The sequence below is a fragment of the Phocoena sinus genome, chromosome 4, assembly GCF_008692025.1.
Source record: "Phocoena sinus isolate mPhoSin1 chromosome 4, mPhoSin1.pri, whole genome shotgun sequence".
Taxonomy (NCBI): domain Eukaryota; kingdom Metazoa; phylum Chordata; class Mammalia; order Artiodactyla; family Phocoenidae; genus Phocoena; species Phocoena sinus.
The window spans coordinates 64296143-64323950 of NC_045766.1; the positions used below are offsets into that span (position 1 = coordinate 64296143).

Here is a 27808-nt window from a genome sequence, read left to right on the forward strand (position 1 = left end):
TATTTAAACAGGATGAAATGTTAACTCAGTGGTGCCCAGAACCAAATGTAAGACCTCTAAGTGGCTATCCCGTGAATGTCAGAGGCCAGGGTCATTGCTATTAACCTTTCGGTGGGGGGCTGAGATACACACAGCCCAGCTACCTGCATTTCACCTCATCATTTCACCTCGATGTTTTATCTGTGCCTCAAAATTCTTTTGGGAGCACTCAATATTGACTTTTTTTTACTGTTAGAGACACTGGGGCTCAGAAAGATTGACTTGGTCAAAGTCTCACCGCCTGTAGGGGGTGCAGAGCCGAAGAGGTCATGACAGTGCAGAGAGCACAGTTTGACTGTGACATGACAGGCGTCGGCTGGGGTGGGTACCTGCATAACTGAGGAACAGTTACTATGTGAGAACGGGGATAATACCTACTTCGTGGAGACTAAAATGTGCTACTCAGGCCCTGGCACTTACTTAAATACTTAATAAAAGTTGGCTGTTCTTCTCCTTCTTCATCTCCCACCTCACTTTCCATTAGAGCACACAGGCGTCTTGACAAATACAGCCACAGGCAAGCTTCTACTTACGCAGTCCCCCAACCACCAGGAACACGCCCCCAACAAACCTGTCTGAAATGGACTCCATTCCACTCCCCTTCCAGCTTGTGAGTCCTGGGCTTTGGAGATGTTCCCGCACTGCTCCCTTTCCCTCCCTTTGCCTTGGCAGCACTTCAGCTTGGGCCTGTCCTCACCTGGCTCTGGAGACTTCCCAGGGGTGGGAGGGAGGGGTGCAGGGGTGGGGGCAGTGCTTCATTTCAGGTGGGAAGGGAGAAAAAAGAAGAAAAGCTGGTGAAACCCCTCTCCTGGGGGTGGGGGGTGGCCCCTGCCCTGATCTCCTATCAGACCCTGTCCCATCTGTCAGGTCTGCATCTCCTTCTCCTCCTTGGCTTCAGGCCCTAGGGCCAAGCTCCCTGGCAAGTCTGCTTTTCCTCTGGAACATGGGGCCTCTAGCTCTCCTCTGGGTTTGCAGGGAACCCCTGCTAGCAGCAGTATCTCCTGAGAACTTGCTGGAGACCCACATTCTCTGAACTCTGGCACCAGGCCTACTGAACGGGAACTCCAGGGGCAGGCCCCAGCAATCTGCGTTTTAAGAAGCTCCCCAGGTAATTCTGATGCACCCAAAGTGTGAAAACCACTGTTCTAGGGAAACAACGCAAAAGGAAGCTGAGGACCTGAGTATTCAGCTCTGCTTCTTGACAAGCACAGTGAGAGCCCCCCAAGTTGTGGTTAAAGGCTATGTGTTAGTTCCAGGCACAGATGGTGGGGACGGGGAGGGAGATGAGGAGGGGAGGGGGAGGGGGAGAAGGAAGGAGTGGGGAGGAGGATGGGGGTGGGTACAGGGAGATGGCTGGACAGAGGAATGCAGACGGAGTGGGGAGTGGGAGATGGAGAGGGAGGGGTTTGTGGAGGTGGATGGGGGAAGGGGGAGGAGCTCAGAGACTGAGCTCTGTTCTGTGGGAAAGGAAGGGGCAAGGGGTAGGAATCCTACACTTACTGAGTACTTCCTACTAAGCAGGTACCTGGCATCCACTGTTTCCTTTCACTTTTAATTTAAATTTTTTTTAAAAAAGTAAATGTTATTTATCCCTGCATTACGGATGGAGACTCTGAGAGGTTGGGCTGGGAAAGGGTAAAGAGAATAGGGTGAGAGTGATACCAATACAGGACCATAAATGTACGACCATAGATAGGATAGGACATTATCGTCTTGTGGAACACCTGCACTGTACAGATGGGGAAACTGAGGGCCAGGGAGGAGAAAGGACTTGCCCAGGATCACACAGAAAGTCAGTGTCTACTAATTCCTAACCTCGTGCTCTGTCCCCAACCCTTTAAAATGCAAGAAAATCAAAAGCATTTTCTTGCATTTTGAAACTTGTTTTCAAACTTTTTATTTTGAATTAATTTCAGATTTACAGAAAAGTTGGAAAAAAGTATAGATATCCTTAAGTCCCTCACTGCTTTTCCCCTAAAGGTAACATCTTACATAAGTGTAGTATAGTAATCAAAAAGTTTTGGGGAAGTTAATTACACTTTTTACTTTGAAGTAATTGTAGATTTACATTCAGTTATAGGAAATAATACAGAGCATCCTGTGCATCCTTTCTGGAGTTTCCCCCAATGGAAACATTTTGTCCAGAACTTTTATGCTTGTGTGTTTTTGTTTTACTCTTCAGATTCATCCTCCTCACTCAGAAGAAAGTTCTCAGATCTCTTCTGAAGAGACAGAAAAGACAGGATATAAAAATAAAAATGGAAAGGGTTTTCTCAGCAGGAAGGATGGGCATCTGCTTTTCCTGGACCCACTATTTCTTCTCCAGGGACCGCCCAGGCCTTCCAACAAAAACCTCTGGGTCTAAGATAACTGCGCGGGCAGCAGGGGAGCATTGGCAGTGTTCCAAGAACTTAAAACCTCGTGAAACCTTGCACTTGGGAGGAATCTTGAAAATCAGCCACCCAATTCTTCATTTGATGCTTGAGTCTCTATCAACCTCTGCTGGGAACTCAGCCCTATTCAAAAGCTTTGATAACTTGGAGTGCTAGAAAGTCCTTTCACTGGACTTGGGAGCAGGACTGTGATTTCTTGTTCGCTGTGATATTCCTACTCCCCCCACCCGCCCCCCACAACAGTGTTCAATAAATACTAGTTGAATGTATGGATGAATGAATGAACTAATGAGCAGATCTTCTGCCCAGTGTGTGTGGTAGAAGCACAATCTTTCTGTGAGGAAGGGCGTCAGGGTCTGCCTGGGATGCTGTCAGCGTGACTCAGCACAGCCTGTGCCTTGCTGAGGGCAGATGCCCTTGGAACTTGAGGTGGATAGGAGAGTTCCCGGCTAAGAGGCCCCTGGGGTGGGGAGACGAGTCTTTCCAGTGTTCCGAGTGCCAGGGCCAGGTAGCAGCCTTACTCCATGGCCATGACTTATTACATTCCCGGGCAAATCGAAATACAATCCATATGTTCTGGGGTTATTTACACGATTCTCATCAAGATGCCGCCGTTGCGTAAGAGCCATTTGACATCGATGGCACGGCTTTCTTTTTTCCATTCTGAGAAGAGTCCCTGAAGAAAAGCCAATTCCACTGTCCCTGGAAAGGGAGGGGCAGGAGCACAGGGAACAGTCATCTGGGGCAGCCCTGCTGGCAACGCAGTGCCTGGGGAGACTGTTTTCAGTGAGTCTCATAGGGGAGGCTGAGGAAAGAGGGAGACTCCTGCCAAGCTGCATGCCCACGAGGGCTCTGCCAGCTGCTGCCAGCACGACTTCAGTGGAGGGCGGGGTGGAAATGGCTTAAGGAGTTGCCAAAGAACAGGGAGGAAGAGCTGGTGCATTGGGAAGATGGGGGCTTCCAGGAAGGACACCTTGGTTGCATTCTGGTGTAACTTTGGGTACATTACTTCCTTCCCACCGCCCCTGGGCCTCAGTTTCCCCTTCTGTGAAGTGTGAGGCTGCACTCATGCTCCACCATCCTTATGCATCCCGATAAGACTATTCTAGGGTCCCTTTTTTATATCTTCTTGTGAATATTATCTGGCAATGCCTAGATAAATATTTTTCAAGAAAATATCTTTACCACAATCCTTAGTAAGAAATACATTTTACACAGTAATCTAGTGTGTGTCTGTGTGTGTATATATGTATGTATGTATGTATATATATAAATATATAAAACTGAAACAAAGTTTTCACAAATCAATGCTTACCCTTCCTACAAGGATAGACATGTAGATTAATGGACCAGTAGAAAGAGTCCAGAAATAAACCTACGCATTTATGGTCAAGTGATTTCCAAACAAGGTGCCAAGGCAATTCAGTGAGGAAAGATAGCCTTTTTAGGTGGTGGCACAACTGGATATCCATATGCAAAAATCCATCCAGACATCCATCCATCCAGACATACATATATACACGTATATACTTACACCCTTACTTCACGTGATACACAAAAATGAATTAAAAATGGATCTTAGATTGAAATGTAAGAGCTAAAAGTAAGGAGCGAACTATCTGTACTTGTTAACCACAAGGACGATCCTCATGAACATTATGTTAAGTGAAAGAAGACGAATGTGAAAGACTAAATACTTTGTGTTTCCATTTACATGAAATTTCTAGAAAAGGCAAAACATTAGAGACAGAAAGCAGCTCGGAGGTTTATTTGGGCTGTAGGGCTGCTAACAGACATGGGAGAACTTTGTGGAGTGACAGCAGTGTTCTGAAACTGTGGTGATGGTTACACAGCCCTATAAATTAGCTAAAGATCATCAAATTGTACACTTACAATGGGTGAACTTTATAATATGTAAATTATAACTCAAAGAGACACACTAATAAAATTAAACCTGAAGGATAAAGATGGTACATGATTTGTTTGTGATGTGTTCTTTGGGGGTGATGAGTTAGTTCCACACCACCTCTTACTGTCTAATTTGTCTCTCTTCATAACATCCACAGAATCATTGCACATAGATATACTACTCATAACTACAGTCATTTGAAAAGATTAGAAAGCATAGATATATAGTGATTAGATTTATACTGAAAACTAAACTTTTTTAAGAAAAGGAGTTTATAAATCTAAGCAAGTCTTCCAACATTATGCGACACCAACAAATGCTATTAGTAGACCATAATTAGCCATACTTTCAGGCAAGTAGTTTGTCATATTCACCAAAGACATAATCTGACAGTTCTGAATGATCATGAAGTGCAAGGGAAAACGTTCTGTCTCTCCTTAGTAGCTTAGGATGGGAATCAGACACATCCAAAGACTTCCAAACCTAACTGATCATGAGGATGGCTCATGGACAGCTCCACACCTCACCCCCAAGACCTCCGAGGTGGTGAAGTTTTAGGATTCTTCAGTCTTGCAAAGATCTCCCAGGTGGTAAGGGAGGTTTGTGAGTTTCTCTTGGTGAAATCAGTGTAATCAGATTTGAGATAGAATACGAAGATTGGTTTCCAATTATAGCTAAAATATCAAGGTTTGCCAATGAACGACTTAAAAACATATATAAAGCAGAGTATAGATTAAGTTGCCCAAATCTGACCAACCCTGTTTTCTGTTCATACCTAATTTAACAGTCTCATTGAGTTTGTTTTGGGGAACTGGTCTCTCCTTCTGAAAGCACTCTTCCTTTGGTTTTTCAGGGGCTGCTTCTCCCTTCCCTTTCCCATCCCCCAACTGTTTTCCCTCAAGGACCACTGGGAGGCATCTCATCTCTTTCACTTCCCATCCCCTACATGTTGACCTCCGACCTCTGCTCTCTCCTCCTCTCATTCTCCTCCGGTGGTTTCTCAAGTGTGCCCTTACGCCATTTGTATCAGACGCACCCAAAGAGTTTGCTTCTTGCTGAAAGTGCAAATTCCAGGGCCCTAGCCCAGATCTACTGAATCAGAACCTCTGGAGGGCACCTAGGAATCTGCATTCAAGCTGTCTCTCCTAGAAATTGTAAAGCACACTGAAGTGTGAGAACAGCAGCTCTACAGACTTCCCCTGGGCCACACTCTTTAATCTAATGTTTCCTGATTCATCCATCCCACTGCTGCCCAGACCTCATCTCATTGTTCTACTCCTTAAAATCTTTTACACAGGCATCTCGTCCCTGGAAACTGAGGCTAAGCTCCCAGATCCTGGCATTAAAGACCTTTGTCACTTGGCCCTTGTGAAGCTCTTGGGCTAGGCTTTTTCTCCCCACCGCTCTCAAATTTCTCTGCACTCCAGGTATACCCTTAACACACCTGCCTGCTTGCACCTCTGGGCCTGGCTGTTCCTGCTGCCCAAGTGCTCTCCACCAAGGTTCTCCTGAATTCACCTTCAAGCCTCAGAAACTGCCTTGAACATTATTCTCTGAAACTACCCTGAGCTTGACAGCCTCACCATGTTCTCTTTTTGCCCTCAGGGCGCCCGTTTGTAAGATTCCTCACTCAGTATTGTCCTGGACGGGCCTCCTACCCACCAGAGCTCTGCACGAGGGGACCCATGTCCATTCTCTTCAGAACCCCAGGAGCATGGGGTTCCGTAGCACAGAACAGGAAGACAATGGTCGTGATGACAGGTGCAGCAAGGGTGCTGCTTTCCTGGGTGAGGGGCGACTTCTCTCATCAGTTCACGTGCGCTAGGCTCCAGGCTGGGGCCCTGTGTTCGGAATGTGAACTGTCTCTGCTCTCAAGGGCTTCTTGTTGAGTGAAGGACACAGAAAAGTTGGTGGGGATAATCTGGGTGCAGAATGCTGTTACAGAGGGAAGTGTGGAGAGCTGTGGGAGCATGGAGGAGAACAGTCAGCCGGGACCTTGGTTCCAGATGGAAAGTTCCTGTCCCAGGAAAAGGGCAAAGTGATAGGGAAGGTTAAACACGGAACAGTGCACAGGATGGGAAAGAGCTCCTGAAGGACAGCGAAAAAGTCTTAAGCCTCAATCTGCGCTCTGCCACTGATAAGCTGTGTGACACATGCTTACACAATTCCTGAGCCCAGACTTCATGTAAGTAAAGGGTGGAGTTTAAACTAAGCTCAGTTCTGAAACCCTTGAAAAGATCAGAGATGGGAACTTGATACAATGTATGTTGTGAAAGGTGCATTAATAGTGTTAGACACCAGATGGCAGGAGAGGATCTATTTTTGCACAAACTTCGGGCTTTACCTCCATCACTGAAACCTCACCTTGGGGGTGGTTCATTAGAATTGGGGCTGATAGACGCCACCAGCTCCAGACCTGGCTTCTATGTAAGAGGCTCTTCTGAGACATATGAACAGCAGTTCTTATTAAAAAGAATTCTCCCTCACTTTGGAGGAACTAGTCATTAGTTGTCTTTAAATATGCATATTTGAAAAGCAGCCCCCGTGACGCCTACTGATATACTTCCGAGGCCGTCCCAGCATTGTTATGATGCAGCTCTGGTTCTGATCCCGTGTGCTGGACACATGGAGGGAGGTGTTTTATTCAGGTCCTAGTGGGACAAGCTGCCCACACCTCACTCTCTGGGGGCAGATACTGATCACAGGAAATGGATGGGCTGCCTTGCAAGGTATCTATGCCCTATCCCTGGGGCTTTGACCAAAGCTGGGCAGCTGGGGGGCTAAGGAGGTAATTTCTGATCCTCAGTGGCTAGGTTTGGAGCAGAGACCCTTGTGAGGATCTGATGGAAGCCACAGACCCTGTTCTCCAGAACACTCGTAATATACATGTTATTTCAGCAGCTTCTCAGACCTTGTGTCTAGGGACGCTGACTGTGGACCACTCAGAGTTCTTCTCAGTCTTAAGAACCTAATGTCATGTATTCACTCTCAGTGGTCAGCTATGCACATTTGCTTTCTAATCTGTGGTAAGACTAAACTCTTGGTTATTTCCCCTAGAGAAGCAGCTGCAGGAGTGATGAATCCCGAGTCTTACCATGGCTAATAACTAAATAGCGGACCATGAAGGATCAGTTAGATATAACTGTAATGCTTTTGGATCTGGGTTTCCTGTGAGCACTTCAGCCGTGCAAAAGGCTGCATTCTCAAGCTCTGCTCCAGGGGAGGCTGAAGAGCTGCGTATGTTTCCAGCCAGTGCCTGCCTGCTGGAACACACCTTGGCTGCACAGGGAGGACATGAAGCTTTTTGCCAGCTATATGTCCACATCTTGGTCCTGAGTTTTCTTTGAATATCTTTCTCTTTGCTAGAAAACCCCTGCTGCCTGCTTTTCTGTGCCCTGTACAGCGGCTCCACACACTCATGGCTTTGGGGTTCTTTGCTTCCTGAGGCTAGTGACCCAGAAGCATCAGAGGACAGAATAACTAGCAATGACCTTGGGGTGGGAGTCTCTGTCTGGTCCTGGCTCTGCCATTTATTAACTGTGAGTCTCTGGGCCTCAGATATATAATGTGGATAATGATTCCTTTTCTGGCCTCACAGGGTTCGTTTATTTGACAAATATGCATTAGAGCCTGTGTGCCACTCCCTGCTCCAAACACTGTGGATACAATGAATGAGACAGACATGGATTTCCAGTCCAGGCTAGTTTGAAAATCAAATCACAAAACATATCTGAACACCTTGTGCTAACTACAAAGTGCTCTGCTGACATACAATCTTCCTTCTGCTTTCGTCTGAATGGTTTTGCGGCCCATTGTGGCGGGAGACACAGACTCAGGGCTCCAAACATCACAAATATGAGGAAGTTACCTTCAAGCAGAGTCGATGGACCTCAGTCCTGCTTGGTGGGAAATTGCAACCAGGCTGGCCCTGCTCATCCGCATTCTTTTTTTACATCTTTATTGGAGTATAATTGCTTTACAATGGTGTGTTAGTTTCTGCTTTATAACAAAGTGAATCAGTTATACATATACATATGTTCCCATATCTCTTCCCTCTTGCGTCTCCCTCCCTTCCACCCTCCCTATCCCACCCCTCTAGGTGGTCACAAAGCACCGAGCTGATCTCCCTGTGCTATGCGGCTGCTTCCCACTAGCTATCTATTTTACGTTTGGTAGTGTATATATGTCCATGCCTCTCTCTCACTTTGTCACAGATTACCCTTTCCCCTCCCCATATCCTCAAGTCCATTCTCTAGTAGGTCTGTGTCTTTATTCCTGTCTTACCCCTAGGTTCTTCATGACATTTTTCGTAGTCTTTCTCCTGGAAGATAAGTGGATGGGACTGCAGTTTCCATTATTCAAACAAAATCCAAAGTCCTCCACCGAGCTTTGGGCAGACAAGCGCCATCTTGTGGAGAATGTAGGTGGGACGCTGCTGGCCAGGGCACCACCCCAGGACACCCCCGAGTCTCATGTCCCTCGTCTGTATGTGTTCTTCCCCACAGTGCCCTAAGCCTCCCAGGCAAACTGATTCCTAAGACAACCAGTTGAAAGTTTCCGTTTGATCTTACTGTTCCATGTGATCCCAAATTTCCAAGTCATACGTTACATACACAAAATAGTTTACTATTAGTAATGGGGAGCTGGGAGACCCTTGATCCTCATTTCCACTCTTTTTCCCTTTCTTCTCCAACAAGGCCCTTTCTCATGGGAGAAATGCTGTCAGTGGACAGGCTGACACTGTGTAGTGGCAGAAGTCCGACAGCCCAGGGGACTCTGGATGAGAAAATGGGGCTCATCCTCACCCCAAATGCTCAGGAATGTAGAGTATAGCCCCCCTCTCTCCCTAGTAGCCCTCTCAGTCCTTTGAATACCCACCCCTTTCACTGGGTGGGCTTTAAATCAACACTGATGCTTTCAGACAAGACCTGCATGTTGAGGGTCTGAATTCACTCAGGAAGGGGTGTGAGTGTGTGGACACTGTTAAAGTTGCATTTTTATTAAACAATATGTTAGACCTGAGCTATTCTATTCTGTGCAAATTATTCAGAAAATGAATTTTCCTGGACAGAGTAAAAAAAAAAAAAAAGACTAGGGAAAGGAGGAATTAATTATTAGGAATTCTGAGGACAAAACTTTCTCTCTTGTTTCTAGGAAAAATTGAAGAACATTTGTCTGTCTGCTTTAAAGAAGACATATTTGCAATGTTTGTGTATAAAACAATTTAAGGCAACCCCTCCTCTGCCCGCCCCCCAGCCATATACACCTTCTCAATACCAAGAGTGTCCTGTGGGTCACATGAGGTGCTATGACAGCTCCCATCTCTCCAGGGGCTCAGCCCCAAAACCATGCTGTCTTTGTGACCTCTCTCTTTCTCTCATACCATAGATCCAACCAGTCAGGAAATCCTATGGACTCTACTTTCAAAACATATCCAGAACCCAACCATTCCTTACTTCTCTACTGTGATCTGAGCTCTCAGGAAGATTAGTGCAATAGCCTCCTACTTGCTCTCCCTACTTCCCCTCTACAATCTATTTTTAAAAATTACAGCCAGAGTGGTCCTATAAAACCTAAGTCACATTCAATCAGTTTCCCGGCAAACTCTTCCATCGAAAAAAAAATTAGAAACCATTTGTGTTCTCTACTGACCATGGGAATGTCTGACGGGCTGGGCAGAATCTATGTGTCCTTTGTTCAGTAGTATTAACTACTACCAGCTCTTGGGTTTGGACCTAATTCTCCTATAGCCTCTTAAAGACTGAAAAATCCTGGAAATGAGGTAGCAGCAGAGATGGGCTGAGATTTCTCTGAGGTTATTAATTTCTGTTTCCCACTAGCTAAATTGGGCCTGAGGTTCTCCTGAGAAGCACAGAGCAGTGATTCTAGCAGAGCCCTGCCAGGGTAGGTCCAAGGGATTCATCCAAGTCTGGCACAAGAGAGCAGTCAGAGGAAAACCAAAACAGTCCATGCAAAGTCAACTGGAAATAAATGAGCCTTGGATAAGCTTCATTAACTGGCAAGTTTTCCCCCCTCACCCAGTGTCTTTCCTTCAGGGGGAACTCTGCCAGACAAGTTCCTAGATCTTCCTGCTGCAAAATCTGATTTCCCATTCAATAATGTGAGGTAATACTGACGATGGCTAATAATTCTTAAGTACATATTTTGCCCCAGACACTATTCTAGACACTTTATATTCATCCTTTCATTTGTTCACTCATTCAACAAATATTTATTGGGCACTTAATAAATCTATAAATAAAACAAAACAGAAAAATAAACCCCTACCTTCCAGAGCTTACATTCTGGTACAGGGAGACAGAAAATATAGGACCATAATGAATAAGTAAATTATATTGTATACTAGGAAGTGATGGGGCAGGGGGAGGGAAAGGGAGCATCTGAGAGCAGGAATCACAATTTTATAGTTGGTCCAGGTAGGTCTCATTGAGGAAGTGACATTTGAGAGGAGAAGGAGATGGTAATGAAGTTATCCATGTGGTTACCTGGGGGACCAGTGTTCCAGTGCGAAGACCCTGCAGTGAGAGCAACCTGGATGCTCTGGGACCAGCAAGGACTGCTGTGGCTGGAGCAGCCCAGTGATGAGGTCAGAGGCAATGAAGGGACCAGGAGGGCATTGGAAGGGCCCAGCTTTCTCTCTTACCAAGTGGGAAGCCATGGGAGGACTTGACTTAAGGTGAGCTAAACCTTTAATTTAAAATTCAAATCTCTTTCTATCTCCTAAGATACTTTCTTTAAAAATGATGATTTTTCTGGTTTTGAAATAGGGTGAATTTGAGGGCAGGTGTATCCCTGACACTGGAGAAGTTCAGGAACATAGATCAGTACTCTTCTAGGATTCTGTAGAACAAATTCAAGCAATAATTATGGTGTTAGAGTACATGCCACTCACATTTTCCACCCTTGACTCGGTGGTAAGTCAAGGAATAAATGCCTGTGTTAATAGAAGGAAGGCTAGTTAAATGGTTTAGTTATGGTACACTATTGGTAATATCATGTTAGATATGGTAGGTGAAGCTGTCTTACTTGTTCTTGGGACATTCTTTGTATTTCAACAAAATATTCTTCAAATATTTCAAAATGCTTCTGGAATATTTGCTAAAGCTCCTCAGTGAAGTTTATTCACTCAAACATTCAATCATTCATTCATCAGACTTTTATTAAGCCCTTGCTATGAACCTGGAATTGTGCTAGGTGTTGGATCCTTGTCTTTAGGAAATTCATAATCCATCAGGTGATACAGACCTATAGACACATACCCTATAAATGCTGTAGGGAGAAATGAACTAACTGCTAAGGAGCACAGAGCTGAGACTGATCAATTGCCTGGGGAGAGGAAGGAGGACTTCAAGTTGGAGGTGATATTGAAGCTTCTTAGAGGAGTTTTCCAGGCGGTGCAGGGGAAAAACTGCACAGTCCCGCAGCTCTCTCCATTCCTCTCCCCGAGACTGGTTTTAGCATGACCTCTACACCTGTACTAACAAAACACATGCCACACTAATAGTTTAAGACAAGTGAAGAGCCAAATGATTTCTTCAGCTCCTCGAGGTCATGGAATTCAAGAGGAAGACATTGCTGTGACCAACGAGATTATGTGCAGGAAAGAGGGCATGGGCAGGCAGAACTGAGGGTTCTTGTATGGGACAGTAACTCCACCCAGGCTTGTAGTCAGTCGTGTGTTCCTCTAACCAGTAGAACAAAGCACAGTCTTCCTGTCTCAGAGAGAAGGACAGAGGATGGTATGGAGGACACTTGGTCAATGACCTGTTGACAGGTCAGATTGTTGGCTGACCATTTCTCCTCTGTGGGCCACAGTTCATAAATTATGGAGCTGATAGTGCTAACTGTGATGGGCTTACGGATAAAGGTTTTTTCTTTAAATTTTTTACCTTTTCTGTATTTTCTGCAATGAGAATGTTTTAATTAACCTTTAAAAATGAGGAGATTGAAGTAAATGGCTTCTGAGACCAATTCCAACTCAAAATCGGATTTTAAAGGAAGAGTAGAGATAGAGAAAATAAGCAGATAGTATTGACTTTTGGTGGCAGTAATATGTTATGTTGATGAGGCTTCTTTATAGTAGCTCTCATTTACTGCGTGCCAAGTCTTATGTAAAACACTTTATGTACATATTTAAATATATATGTAGAAATATTTAGTACATATGTCTAGCTATCTATATAGACATAGCACATACCTTATATAGATATTCAGATAGATATCTATATCTATCTATCTATATATCTAGATAGATATCTATATAGAGATATAGATATATTCCTAGAATAAGGAGAAGAAATACAGTGAAGTGTTTGGGGTCCTTTTGACTTGGAGTTAAGTTCTGGCTGGGTCTATATATTCCTCATCTGTCTCTGAGCCCAGTTCTAATAAAATTAAAAGAGAGACACACTTCCTCTTTATGTGAGCATCAGCTGTATACTTCCCCAGGTCCTGACGGTCTCAAGACCCACTGCTAGTGCTATCCATCCCCACTTCCTCCCTTCAGTGGGCCAACAGCAAGCTGCATGGGTGAGTGCCCTTAGATCAGGATGGAGCCTCTGAGTGCTGGGGCTGCAAAGAAGGGCAGTACCCGTGACAACCAGAAACAGTTGGGAGCTCCCACATCCAGAAGTCTGGCCACAGGCACACCTCATTGCCTACAGCACATCCCGCCCCTCCACCACAGGGCTAGAGTCAGATTTTGGTAAAGAAAATGCATCCTCAGGTGGCATTAAAGGCAACCTCTAATAAAAGTTGAGCACGTTACTAAGAACTGCTAAAGATTTAAGGATAACAAACATCATATAAGAAGGGAATAAAACTCAACAAACAGAAAAAGTAGCTCCCTGGGAAATAGAAAGTGGAAGAGATAAAAATGGGGGAAAATGTAATTAATATTTACATTTATGAAACAAGAACAAGATGTTATGAAAAAGTACCAATTCGAGATTTCAGAAATGATAAAATATGCTTGTTGGAAAGAAAAAGCAAATCAATGAGTACAGAGCACATTGGACATAGTTGAAGAGAAAATGAGTGTGTTGTAAGCTGGAGCTGAGCAATTCCACCAGTTTTTAGAACAGAAGGACCAAGAGACAAAACATTCAGAGAAAGTTAAGACATGTGGAAGACAGAGTCAAAAGTCCAATATCTATTTATTGAATATGAGTTGAAGATGAACAGAACAGACAAAACAAAAGAGAAAATCAAAAATATAGTAGAGGGCTTCCCTGGTGGCGCAGTGGTTGAGAGTCCGCCTGCCGATGCAGGGGACACAGGTTCATGCCCCGGTCCGGGAAGATCCCACATGCCGTGGAGCAGCTGGGCCCGTAAGCCATGGCCATTGAGCCTGTGAGTCCGGAGCCTGTGCTCCTCAATTGGAGAGGTCACAACAGTGAGAGGCCCGTGTACGGAAAAAAAAAAAAAAAAAAAAAAATATATATATATATATATTTGAAAAAAGTACCCCAGTCCTGGAGAAAGATGTTTTTAGATTCAAAAAAGGATACCTTGCTTCTGAGTAAATGAAACAAAACAAAAATTCAATCTTAGGCACATCCTAGTGAAATTTTGGGCAACGAACAGGAAAACAATCTAAAAGCTTCAGAAAAAATTACCTACAAAGAAGGAAGAATCAGATAAACAACAAGTTTCTGATGACCAATAATGGCTACAAGAGATAATGGAATAATATCTTCAGTATTAGGAGAGGAAATAATTTTGAGCCTAGAATTCTTTAACAACCCAAATAAACATTAAAATGTAAGGTCAAAATAAAAGGATTTTAGAATACAAAGTCTGTACAACAACTCTTATTGTAAGAATTTCTGAAAGCTGTAGTCCAGCAAAATGAATACAAGAGAAAATTATTTCAGAGAGACAATTTTTAATTAAATCTTAATAATTGTTGACAATAAAAAATAAATATTATGCTAGATCCCAAATGCAAAATGATTCCTATGTATGATGTGGCAAAGAGGAGGTTATCATTTTTATCATTATAAATAGGGGAAAATATAGACATGGTTTAGTTTTAGGTCATAGAAAAGTATATTTATTGTGTTGTTTGGACTGCAGCAATAAGTGGATTGCTTTCAGAGTTTGAAAGGAAAATCAGCAAGATACGTATAAAAGAAAAATAAGAATCCTTCATCAAAATGAGAATAGCATTCTTAGCTAACACCTCAATTACTGAATCACTCATTTCCTTCTAATACTTATTGGTTGACTGTTTAAAGGTAAGAATGGAGCTGTGAGTCTCACGCTTTGCTGCACATTAAATTACCTGGGTAGTGTTGATAACTCTCAACACCCAGGCCCCATTCCACATTAATTAAGTCAGTATTGCTGGGGGTGGGACCCAGGCATAAATATTTTTCAAACTTTACAGGTTATTCCAATATGCTGCTGAGTGTGCTAACCAGGGAATAGAGGAGGGTACTGTTAGGGAAAAGGTCACACTTCAGGTGGGATTAGATGGCAGAGTGACTCTGGGCGGGTCCTTGCACCCTCAGACATTCTCTGAGCTGTAAGAGTTGGTATGCAGGAGCTCTATGGGCCCTCCAGAGCTGAGGAACTCTGATTCTATAAGACCAGTCTCAGAAAGAAGAGAATGTGTTTCCTCCCTTTTAAAATGTACCACATGGGACCAGTATGAGTATAGGGCTCACCCCCACCCGGTCCTCAGAGCTGGCACCACACTGTTGCTCCATTTGCACTGTTGTGGCCAAACATGAGCCCTTCTCATTAGGAGCTTGCACACAGCTATAGGTAAAAAAACCTATCAAGGTCTTCTTGGTCTATGATAACGGTTAGTGCCCTTGCTGAGAAGTGCTGCTGGACCCAGTGCCAAGCCTTGCCCAGCCTGAAATACCTTCTCTCTCCTCCCTGCCTGTTCAGGACACACCCGGTTTCTCTAGGAAGACATAGCTTCCTTCTCTCAACTCCTGGTAAACACTATCTTGGCTCCTAAGTAGATGTCAACCTCCTATTTGGTATTTCTTTTTAAAATCCTCCAAATGCTTGTTTGAGCCTAAGTCTGATGCAATGAAGAGGCATTTAAGCCTGCAGTGCCTCAATGAATTCTCACCATAACCCACCAATGTGTAGGTCAGTCTCCTGAATCTCTTTCCCCCTTTGACATGATGAAATCCAAATGCCTTTGCGTGGCATTCACACTCTTCACAACCTAGTACTCATCAACCTCACGGAACATCACTTTCTCTGCCTTCCAGTTAAGTCCATTCTCCAGCAGTCTCACCAAGGTTCCACACCATCCCTGTTGTGAGAACATGCTACTCACATGAGTGCTCCATTAATGTTCTCTGTGAAGTGTTCCTGGACTCCCCATTCAGAGCTGAGTTCACCTGTCTCTGTGCTCTTATGCTATTGTATTCCTCCCTCTGTGACAGCAGTCATCACTGTGTATTATAATTACAATTCTAATGTGTAGTTTTTCTTGATAGACCAGAAGGAACTAGAAAACAGAGTACTGGTCTCTGTCTTCACCCATGGCTAGCACAGTACCTTATGATTAATAAATATTTATCAGATGAATGAATCAATAAATGAAATGATTTAAGACCCTAACTGACCTGGCCAAAAAGAAAAAAAAAAAAAAAAAGCTCTTCAGCTTGGCTAGAAATTCTAGAAATCAGAATTAACATGAAAATTTGTTTAAATGCTTATTCCTAAGCTTCAGTCCAAAATGATTTTGATTTAGTAGGACCAGGGTGAGACCTGGCAATCTGTATTTTCAAAAGGCCTGTCCTCCCCCACCCAGCACTGAGTCTGATTTGTAAGATCTGGGGACCTGCCATGGCTTTGGGAATTCTTCCTTGGGAAATGATGTACTTTTGCCACTGTCCCAGTGCTCAGGGGCCAGAACAACACAGCTGGTTATCAGTCTGTTTGGCTCTTCTCTTTCCAAGAGGGCCGATGAGGCCAGTTGCCCCTCCAGTATGCTGACCCCACATAACGAAGAGTCTTTACAGCTTAAAAACAAACAACCCGGGGCTTCCCTGGTGGCGCAGTGGTTGAGAGTCCGCCTGCCGATGCAGGGGACACGGGTTCGTGCCCCGGTCTGGGAAGATCCCACATGTCGTGGAGCGGCTGGGCCCGTGAGCCATGGCCGCTGAGCCTGCGTGTCTGGAGCCTGTGCTCCGCAACGGGAGAGGCCACAACGGTGAGAGGCCCACGTACCGCAAAAAACAAAAACAAACAAAAACAACCCAGTCCAAAAGTGGGCAGAAGACCTAAATAGACATTTCTCCAAAGAAGATACACAGATGGCCAACAAACACATGAAAGGATGCTCAACATCATTAGAGAAGTGCAAATCAAAACCACAATGAGGTATCACCTCACACCAGTCAGAATGGCCATCATCAAAAAATCTACAAACAATAAATGTTGGAGAGGGTCTGGAGAAAAGGGAACCCTCTTGCACTGTTGGTGGGAATGTAAATTGATACAACCACTATGGAGAACAGTATGGAGGTTCCTTAAAAAACTAAAAATAGAACTATCATATGACCCAGCAATCCCACTACTGGGCATATACCCAGAGAAAACCATAATTCAAAAAGAGTCATGTACCACAATGTTCATTGCAGCTGTATTTACAATAGCCAGGACATGGAAGCAACCTAAGTGTCCATTGACAGATGAATGGATAAAGAAGATGTGGTACATATATACAATGGAATATTACTCAGCCATAAAAATAAACAAGTTCTTTGTAGTGAGGTGGATGGACCTAGAGTCTATCATACAGAGTGAAGTAAGTCAGAAAGAGAAAAACAAATACCTTGCACTAACACATATATATGGAATCTAAAAAAAAACGGTCTGATGAACCTAGGGGCAGGACAGGAATAAAGACTCAGATGTAGAGAATAGACTTGAGGACACGCGGAGGGGGAAGGGTAATCTGGGACGAAGTGAGACAGTAGAATTGACATATATACACTACCAAATGTAAAACAGATAGCAAGTGGGAAGCAGTTGCATAGCACAGGGAGATCAGCTTGGTACTTTGTGACCACCTAGAGGGGTGGGATAGGGAGGGTGGGTGGGAGGGAGGCTTAAGAGGGAGGAGATATGGGGCTATATGTATACATATGGCTGATTCACTTTGTTATACAGCAGAAACTAACACAACATTGTAAAGCAGTTATACTCCAATAAAGATGTAAAAAAAAAAAAAAAACACACGGGCTTCCCTGGTGGCGTGGTGGTTGAGTGTCCGCCTACCGTTGCAGAGGACACGGGTTCGTGCCCCAGTCCGGGAGGATCCCACATGCAGCGGAGCGGCTGGGCCCATGAGCCATGGCCGCTGAGCCTGCGCGTCCGGAGCCTGTACTCCGCAACGGGAGAGGCCACAACAGTGAGAGGCCTGCGTACTGCAGAAAAAAACAAACAAACAAAAAACCCCCCACAACTTTCTGAGAGCTGTGTCCTGAATAAGACAGGGCTGTGCCCATGCAATTGTGCCTGGTCATGGAGTCCAACCTGACAAAAGATTTGTATTTTGGCTAACTTCTAAATCTGAGAGGATGTGAGAAAAATAGAGCAACATTCTGCTATTAGGGTCCTGTCATCTGTTACTTTCTGATGTGAGGGACAACCCTAGTACAAGCAGTCTTCTTTTCAGCCTCTGTCTTCCTCTAAATGAATATTGATGCTGTGTTTACCTTTAATTAATATTCATTGCGATAAAGGAATTACACTCATTCACTTTTAATTATACCCTTCTTGCATAAACAAGCTTTTAATAACAGATTTTCCAGGGTAGAGAAAAACAAGCTCTTTGCCCGCAGCCTTGTTTGATGCCAGGAAAGCTGCCTCTGCATTTGATAAAGGGAATTTCAGTTTGTTACTTGGTACAGTGGGAGGAGCCGTGGTGGAAAGTTAGGTCTTCGGCGTTCTAGCTCCATCCAGCTATGCCATAGCTACTGTGTGTTCTTGGGCCAATTCCTTGCCCTCCTGTGCTTCACCTTCGTATCTGGAAAATGGTGATGGAACCCAACCAATCATTCTCATCCATGGCTGCATACAGGGAAAACCTGGGGGATTACTGAACAATACCAAAGCCCAGGCTGCATTCCAGATGAATTAAAACCAAGTATCTATGGGTTGGGTGTAGGTGCAGCTATTTTTATAAAGATCCTCAGGTGGGATTCTTTTGATATTGGGAATTATGGGTATCATTCTCACCAGACTTCTAGGTGTTTGTGGCTCCTGCCAGGGTGGCAGGTTGCACACGGCCCAGAAGGAAGGCCAGCACGGACCCCAAGAACCAGGTCAGCCATGCCCTGGTGCTCCCCTGTGCTCGGTGGGTGCTCACATCCTGGGATTGGCTCAGTGGTATTCACTAGGAGCAGGGAGGAGGGATAATGTTCACTGAGCACCTGCTCTGTGACAAGGCACATCCAATGTCCCATCTGTCAGTCATGAGACACATCCCCTGTCTTCTCTGTGCCAAGCACTGGGGGCTTAATGTTGGTGTGTAAGGCAGTTTCTGCCCTCACAGACCTTATGACCTAGTAGGGGAGAAAGACTTCAAAGTGTGTAATTAACAATTACATGAGTTTAAGGAGTTGAAAGGAAAAGTACAGGTTGCATCAGAGCACATAACAGTGGTGGGGCAGTGTTGTTAAGAGAGACCTGCGTTATGAAGCAACGTCTAAGGTCTGAGGCCTGAGGATGAGTAGGACTTAGTTTAGTTCATAGATGGCGAGCAGCATTCGAGTAAGATATAGTGCTTCTACAAGGCAGATGCTGGCACTCCTCTTGTACAGATGAGAAACCCAGTCCCAGAGAGACCAGGTCCGAAGCAACCTCCCTGGTTCTGACTTTTCAGCTGGGAGGGATATCAGAAATCACTGAAATCGCATGGTGGGACAGAGCTCATTAAAATGACCACAGCTGCAGCTGGACAGAGCAGAAATCAGGTTGAAATAGGAAAGGAATGAAGCCATAGGCCTAAGGCACACTAAAGGCAGAAAATGCCACCTGCCTGGTCAGGCAACAGGCCACATGCAGTCCTGGGAAGGAAGCCACATCACAGGGTCCAACACGGATCTTGGATGGGAGTGGGCTTCTCTGTGAGGCAGATGGAGACTGGTGTGGCATGACCACAGGAGGGGTCCAACAGCAGGGGATATTCTGATGCTCCTAGAAGGTGGTCCAGAGCAAGGCAATCTTTCAGCCAATAGCAGGTCTCCTCCCGTTAGTCTGGAGTTGGGGGATGGCACCCCAGATGCTGAGAAAAGCAAAACAATGCTCTGCCAATCAGTGCTGGACAAGCCCAGCAGAGCAGCTCCCTCAGGGAACGAGGTGAGACCACATCTCGGCAGCTGGCTCAGGCTCAGGGTTGAGACTAAATCAGGAGGTCAGAGACAGTTCAGCACCGGGGGCTTGATGCCGAGATCCAGAGCTTGAGGACAGGATCAGTGCTGGAGGCTGTGGGGAGGCTTATCCCAAGGGCAAGGATCAAGTCGTTCCAGGTGTGGGGGGAGCAGGTAGGCAGAGGTGGGAGGCAGGTGGCACCTGACCATCCATTCCAGTGGTTCTCAGTGAGCATCTAATATCCACTGAGAATCTGCTTCAACATAACAGCGTGGGATGTGGGTACCTGCACTTTTAAGAAGCTCTACAGGCAATTCTAGTGTACATTTCTGGTTAAAAATCACTGAGCTAGACCAATCCCTTCAGTTTTCAGATGAAGAACCTGAGCCCTAGAGAGAAGTGACTTGCCCAAGGTCCTAGAGCACACTAGCAGAAATAGGACTAAAACCTTGGTTTCTTCACTCCCAGTCCACTGCCTATACATTCAGGTTAGCAGTTAACATCAGCAACAGTAGCAACAGCTCTGGAGATGCATACGCCCCTGCCTCTGATATCATCCGATGTTCTCAGTTAGGGAACATTGCTTATTTATGCCCCATAAGCAAACCAAGACTGTGCGAAGTGAAACCATTTGCTTGCTCAAGCCCATATAGCTGGGCTGGGACTCTTTCCTAGTCCTGAGATCTTTCTCTAGCTTCAAGCACCACATTACGAAGCTGGAGTTTAGGCTTTTCTCCCAGGAGGCAAGACCTGACCTTTTTCAACCTGGATGGTCTAATGGCCTCTAATCCATTTCCTGTGCATGTGGCCAGCAAGCCCCTAATGGAGTGTAGCTATAAGGCTAAAGGGGAGCCTGGTAATTAGAGGCCTAGAGGCATAAGTGACATTTGGACAACTGGCCAGCTGGCTACAGTGCATTTGGCACCCCAAGGGTCCCAGAAACCAGAGCCGAAGTGCCAAGCATATCAAACTCATGTCACCAAGGTCTGCGCTCAGCTGCTCCCTTAGCATTTGCAAAATGTCCTGCCCACACTCTTCCCCTCGCATCCTCCCTTGGCCATTTGCAGGAGCAGATGAGTTGAGGCTACATGCAGCTGATCCCAGACCTGCTGGCTAATTATCTTGGCCTGTAATTAGTGTTTCCTATTCCTCACTCCTTGCCAACTCCTGCAGTTAATGTATCGTTTCTCTCTCTGCAGAGATTCCTTTGGGAGGGTTCTGAAGCCCTGGAATGAACATTTCTGGTAGTGGCAGGATTTTGGAGATGTTCCATCTGCTGCCTGTCCCACCACCCCTTGGCATCATCTCTGCTCCCTCCCACCTCAAAGTCTACATCCATCACCAAGTCTTTAGTTCTCTCCTGAACACTTCTTGAACGTGTCGTTGCATTTCCATCTTTGTGGCTCTGATTTGATCAGACCTCATCATCCTTCATTTGGACTCCTACAGTATTTTCTTAATGGGCCTTCCTATCCTGGTCCTGCAAATGTCTCCTCTGCAATATGGGAAGAATAATCTTTCTAAATTGCCGATCAGGCTGTATGACTCTCCTACCTAAAAGCCCAATCTTTTTAGTTTGGCACATAATGTCCTGGGCAGTGTGGTCTGCCTAATTTTCAACTCCCTCTTTCACGTGGTTTTTACATGGTTTTAAATTCAGAACTGCTGTAATTTTCTCCTCTCCTCCCTCCCTTACACGTCCCAATAGTACGTACATGGGTGTGTGCGTGCACACACACATGCACACACACACGCACTCCATCCATCCATGCTGCTCCATGAGCAGGAGGACAGAAGACAGGGCAGGAAAGGGATCTGATTGACTTGGGCAAGCACCCTAAGAGCAATCATTAGGAAAGTGAGAAGGGACTCATTCTCTGTGACTTTGGAAGATGGGACTAGAAACTATTAAGTTCATTTTAATACTCAGAATAGATATTTAACTGATAGGGACAGAGTAAAGGGACAAAGTACGTGATTAAATAGTTAATCTCACTAGGGGACTGTAAATAGAGAAAAAAGGTATGGGAGACCCCTGTAAGTTAATCATCACTCAAGAAAGTACGCTTTTGTAGCAAGAAAACCATGCAACAAAAGCATGAGACATGCTCCTCAAACAATAAAACAATGGTGGAATGAGGTCCACATCCTGCCCAGTGATGTCTGTAAGTTATCGATTCCTAGGACATGCCTCTCTGCACGTACTAAAAACAAAAATATAGGGAAAAGGTGACATTATACTGAAACCTGAGATGATTTACCATATTTTAGTATGCTACCACCTTTTGGCCCATTTCCATAGCGCCATGACAGTCAGTCCCAGTATGACCAAGTAGGAACAAGAAAACTCCCCCCATCCAATGTGGAGGAGGAGCTGATGATGGAAGTTTGATGTCTATTCAAAAATGAGGAAGGTGGTCTTTCCCCCTCCTCACTTTTCCTTTGATTATAAAACTGTATAGTATGACCAACAATTCTATTTCTTGTGCATTTGAGCACAGCATAAGTAACGAGGGAACATCATCACAGTAGAAATGACTGATGACATTAGAGCTGTAAAAAGTCAATGTAAAAATCTTGATAGTGAACATTAGTGCTTGAAAGGTACTGCAGAGGTATGGAATGCCTACCAGCACATGACAAAGTCTCTGGGACATGATAACATTGTAGAGCAGAGGGTTACTACAGATGGCCAAATAGCAGTCATAGGCCATGGCTGACAAGACAATGAACATAAGGAAGAAAGCCAGCTGTGTGGTGCATGCGCAATAGGAAATGGTATTTTGATCCACAACAAAATATACCAGCATCTCAGGACAAATGACAGTAGAATTACCAAGATCAAGGAAAGCCAGGTGTTTGATAAAAAAGTACATAGGTGTGTGTAGGTGGGAATCCACTTGGATCAAGGTGATCATTCCCAGACTTCCCACCACTGTGACTGTGTAGCTAACGAGGAAGACCCCGAAAAGTGGGGCCTGCAGCTCAGGACGCCTTGTGACTCCCATCAGAATGAACTTAGTCAGTGATGATAGATTTTGTTGGCCCATTTAGTCCAGTTAGCTTTTCTGGAAAGAAACAGGTTGTTATTAGCTTCCTTGTGGTTTCATCTAAACAAAGTATAATATGTATAGACAGAAAAAACCAAACAACTGTAGCCCAGTAAGCTCGCGGGGTGACACTCCCTTGCCTAACGCTTATGTTTCTCACAAGCGTCCTATACTAATAAATTCTTTCCTTACCTGTCACTCTGCCTCTTGCTGCTTTCTTTCTACACTGAGACAGACCTATGCTCTACTGAGTCCCAAAATGCATTCTGCGGTGTCATAACCACTGAAGTTATCTGAGCACAAAGTGGGCTCCCCCAGGAAATAGTGAGTGTATCACCTGGAGGATTCGGGCAGAGGCTGTCTGTCAAGATGCCACAGGTGCAATTCCTGCACTGCGCATGGTCTGGGAGTCTTTGGCCCTCAAATAGCATTCTAATTCCAAGATTCTCTACATCTCTGATACAAAAGCCACATCAAGTTTTGCTGCTTCCACAGAGACTTTCCTGTTTGGGAAAATCTCACCTCTCTGCACATTTGTGTCTGAATCCCGTCCGTGCACATACACACACACTCCACACACTGCGTCAAATGCTTCAAATATCCGGTGGAGACCCATCTTACACTCATTCATCTATAAAAGCTAGAGGGGGAAGAAGAGCAGGAACATAATTTGAATAACATGGGGATGACTCCTGGTCTTCTGCTCAATAAGCAGAGGCCCCAGGCCAAGCGGAGGTGCGATGGGAGGTGAGCGCCTGCCACCGTAACCTCACTGTGTCTCATTCCCTGTGGGCCGCTCAGAGCTGGGAGGCATCTTGAAGATAGGGCTGCTGAACACAAGCCAGCTACTGCAGCTGAGGCATCACCAAAAAGCAGAAATCAGTTCCAGCCTCAAAGGACCGACTGGTGGTGCTGAACCCTATGAGGGACATGAAGTCTGCTTCTGTTGTGAGGTCTTCCAGCAGGAGTTTACAGGGAATTTAGGTACTGTTTGATTTTTCCCTCACGTGCCGCCTTTAGAGGGTACTGAGGTACAACTCCACTGTGCAAGGTCTATCACCATGTCTGGTGTGGACCACAGGATGGGGAGGCCCCAGATCTTCTACTCTTCTCATCTTAGAACCCTGAGAGAGCATGGTGCTGGGCACCTAGTTATTGAGTAATTGTTTAGAAGTTACTTTAGTCTTTCAGAACTGGTGTGGTAGAAGAAACATGAATCTAATGGTTAGTGACCCAATCATGGTCCCTTCCAGTTCGGTGATTTTAGGTAAATCTCTGTGGGGCTCAGCCTCTTTATCTGCATGTGTGGAGTATGTTGCAGGGGCTGGGGAGTGGGGAGGGGAGAAGAGTATGGATTAAATGACCTCCATTCTTCCTTCCAACGTGAATGTGCTAGGATTCCGATTTTTCTGTTTTAGAGGTTGGCAAACTTCTCCTGTAAAGGGCCAAAGATTTTAGTGTCCGCACACCACACAGTCTCTGTAGCAGCTATTCGGCGCTGCCATTATTGCATGAAAGTAGCAATACATGAATGAGTGAGCAGCTTTGTCTCAATAACACATCATTTACAAAAACAGGTGGCAAGCTGAATCTGGTTTGCTGACCCCAAGTTTGTGGACTATTGTTCTAGTCTAGTCTATCTATTCTCCACATAGTAGGACTTTCTTTTTCTGTGTGAACTGAGTGGGGGGACTCCATTCTATACCACTCAGTTGCCTATCTCATGAAGAGACTCTCACCAAAGCTCCTTACTCCTCTTCTGCCAGAGTAAAGTGGTTCCAACTTACAGTAAGCCTTTCCTTAGATCATCTCAGAGTTCTGCTGAATTCAGAGCTAAGAACCTTGTGGTGAAGCAGGTAATAACAGTTGACCATTTTCACTCTGTCAAAGAAGTCTAGGTTTTCAAGATTTCCCAAACCATTATGATGAGTGGGAAATTTAGTTAGTAACAGATGCATTGAATCTTTTCAATAACAACATCTGGGAAGAATATATCAAGAGCTGGACACACTGGTCTCCTAAGTTTGGCATCCAATATCCTCTTGATTTATCATCAGTGGCTTTTACGTACCCTCCTGTAACCACCACCAGACATTGTATCAATTCCAACACTTCTAAGCTCTGTGACTTCAAAGAAGCTATTCAACTTCTCTATGCCTCAGTTTTCTCAGTCTAATGAAATAATTAGTTTTAAAGAGTTTGCATAGCACCTGGCATACAGTAAGCATTTGATATGTGCCATTATTATCTCCTTGTCCATGAACATCCCTCATATTTACATGCCTCTGGGCCTTGGCTCACCTTCATCCTGGCACATCTGTATTCTTCCCATTGCTCAGGATTGAGCTCAAATACTGATTGGCCAGGAAGAGTTCCCTGAACCCCTTGCTAAGAAATAAACTTCCCATGTCCTTGATGGGACAAATAACCTTCTCATACCTTGATCCCTCTCTACTTCTCACAGTAATGTTCTACTTTGTCATAGTTTGTTGGCACCTATTACTATAAATATCTTGGGGACAGAACGTGTCACTAGTTCTTTTCTGGATCCCCTCCATGATGCTGAGCAAAGTACCTCAGCACATAAAGGATTCTTGGTAAGTGTTGGTTGAATTAATGAATCAAGAAAATCAAGAAAAGTCTCAACAGCCAGATTTTATTTTCCCTTTCATTTTGCATTGTGATACTTGGTTTCATGAGGATGCGACTCTACTGTCAGTTTCCAGTAGAAGTTTAACAACAGGCTCATTAGTTTTCGGCATATACTGGATATGATAACTGACAGAGATGTGATTCTCACTCAGGTTTCATTTGAGTATGGGTGGATGTTTTTTCTTGATAACTTGTACCCTATGAACTCATCCATTTATACCACATCTAGGCACAGACTGGAGACTGGAATTCTATGCCTATGAGGCAGCAGGAGCAGGTGGGCTTGGAGCCTAGGGCTCGAGAGAGAATTTGTCAAGTTTTGCTAATTAAGCCTGGGATCCATCTCTCCCTCAGCCTGCCAGGATGATGACAATGGACTGCAGCTAGTCATTTTACTGAAGAATTCCCACTGTAATTTTTTTCTGTTATTAGTGAGAGAGAGGTCTGTGTGCATTAGCCACATATCGAGGCCATACTTTACCCCAATTTGGAATATATATTTGGTCCTACTTGATTTCACATTTATGGAGTTGAGTTTAACTTCAGAGAAATTTTGGTTCCCAGGCCTATGATACTTCCAAGTGCTGGATGAATCATAGATTTTTAGAAAATTGAAAAGGGTCACAGAGATTAACGATTCTAATGTCTGATGCATCCATCTCTCCAAATGTCTCTAAGCGCTGAGCAACTTTCTCATGCATGCTTCCAGTGATAGGGAGTTTTACTGCTACATGAGACAGCCCATTTCTTTTTTAATTATAACTTGAATTCTTATTGATGTAACATCAGCTTGCATTTTCATGGTGATTTACTTCTAAGAAAGTATCTTCACATTCATAATGTTTGGTTTTCACAAGGTTGTTTGGAAGAGGCCTGGACCCATTGGTTCCATCACCCCTATTTCACTGAGGAGGAATCTAGGGCTGGATGGCTCTAAGCCATGGATCTTGTGCAGGGTATTGGAGTCAACACATGAGGTGATTCCACTATGCCATGAGTTCCCTTTTTAACAAATAGAAGTTATTTTTACCTTCAATTTTAAAATAATGAAATATATTTTCTGCAGATGTAGAGGGAAAATAAAATACTCTAACTGCATGTTTTGAACTCATTCCCAGCTCGGTACTCTTTTGAGATGGCTTAACCCCTATGACCAAAGTCCAGGGAAGCAAGGAAGCCTGGAAGAGGTCCCACTGGCCTGAGTAGGGTATCAGTTTCCATGGAGATGATTCAGGCAACCACCTGGAACTTGCTTGCAGTGGGTAATGGCTTGCCTCTCAGAGGGAAAGGGGCAAAGCGCAGGGAAAACCAGCCTTCCAGTTAGTGTGCTGTTGACAGTGCCAGGAGGTGCTGACCATCCTGGCACCAGCTGTCCTAGGTGGGCCAGTCCTGCTGAGGGGCATCGATCTTTTTCAGTGCCCCCTTTTTCTTCTCATGAACCCGGACAACTTCATGGACCCAGTTGCCTTTCCTTTTCCTAAATTCAGGAATCCTAGCCTGTCTACCCTTTGCTGTTGATCTACCTGGAAAGGGTCCAACACCTTCAAGTCACCAACAGCCTGACCTCAATAGTGCTGAACGAACCTACACTGGCTGATGGTGCTGGTACGTCTAGGCCTGTCTTCATAAGAAATAAAAATACACACATACAGAAGAAGAAGAAGGAGAAGAGGAAGAAGAGGAGGAGGAGGATGAGAAGGAGAAGGCTAAGAAGGAGAAAAAGAGAAGGAGGAAGAGGAGGAAGAAGAAGGAGAAAGAATGATAAGAAGAAGAAGAAGGGGAATAAGAAGAGAAAGAAAGACTGGAGGGCTTCCCTGGTGGCGCAGTGGTTGAGAGTCTGCCTGCCGATGCGGGGGACACAGGTTCGTGCCCCGGTCCGGAAGATCCCACATGTTGCGGAGCGGCTGGGCCCGTGAGCCACGGCCACTAAGCCTGCACGTCCGGAGCCTGTGCTCCACAGTGGGAGAGGCCACAACAGTGAGAGGCCCGTGTACCGCAAAAAAAAAGAAAAAAAAAAAAAGACAGACTGGAAATTTGAAAGAATGAAAAGCCTAAAAGGAGAGCTAAAACATTGAGAAATCAAAATAAAGTGGAGGCTGTTTAAGTAGAATAGAGGCAAGAGAGCAAGAAAGAGAATTCTCTGATACAAATTTTCAATGAGATTCAAGAAGATATTACCAAAGAGAAAGCTGATAATAAGAAAACTCTCAAAAATTAGGAGAAATAATTTAAAACACAATTGCTGAAATTAAAACAATCTAGAAGGAGTGAAAATATATGGAGGGACAGAAAACTGAATTACTGATCTCAAAAACAGACCTAAAAATATACTCCAGAATATAGAGCAAAAAGGACAAATGAATGAAAATTATTAGTAAAAATAAGAGAGAAAT

The 27808-nt window shown here is 44.6% G+C and overlaps 2 protein-coding genes across 2 annotated transcripts in view; both read right to left on the reverse strand.

The window, feature by feature from the left end:
- MASP1 (mannan binding lectin serine peptidase 1) overlaps positions 1 to 27808 on the reverse strand; it is a 269447-nt gene that overhangs the window by 80161 nt on the left and 161478 nt on the right. The gene's annotated exons all lie outside the window — the stretch shown is intronic.
- On the reverse strand, positions 903 to 22763 carry LOC116753114 (olfactory receptor 8K5-like). Its single transcript, XM_032630617.1, has 2 exons — positions 22149 to 22763; positions 903 to 1184 (listed from the first exon to the last, which is right to left on the reverse strand). The coding sequence occupies exons 1-2, from the start codon at positions 22761 to 22763 to the stop codon at positions 903 to 905; spliced, it is 897 nt and encodes a 298-aa protein (XP_032486508.1).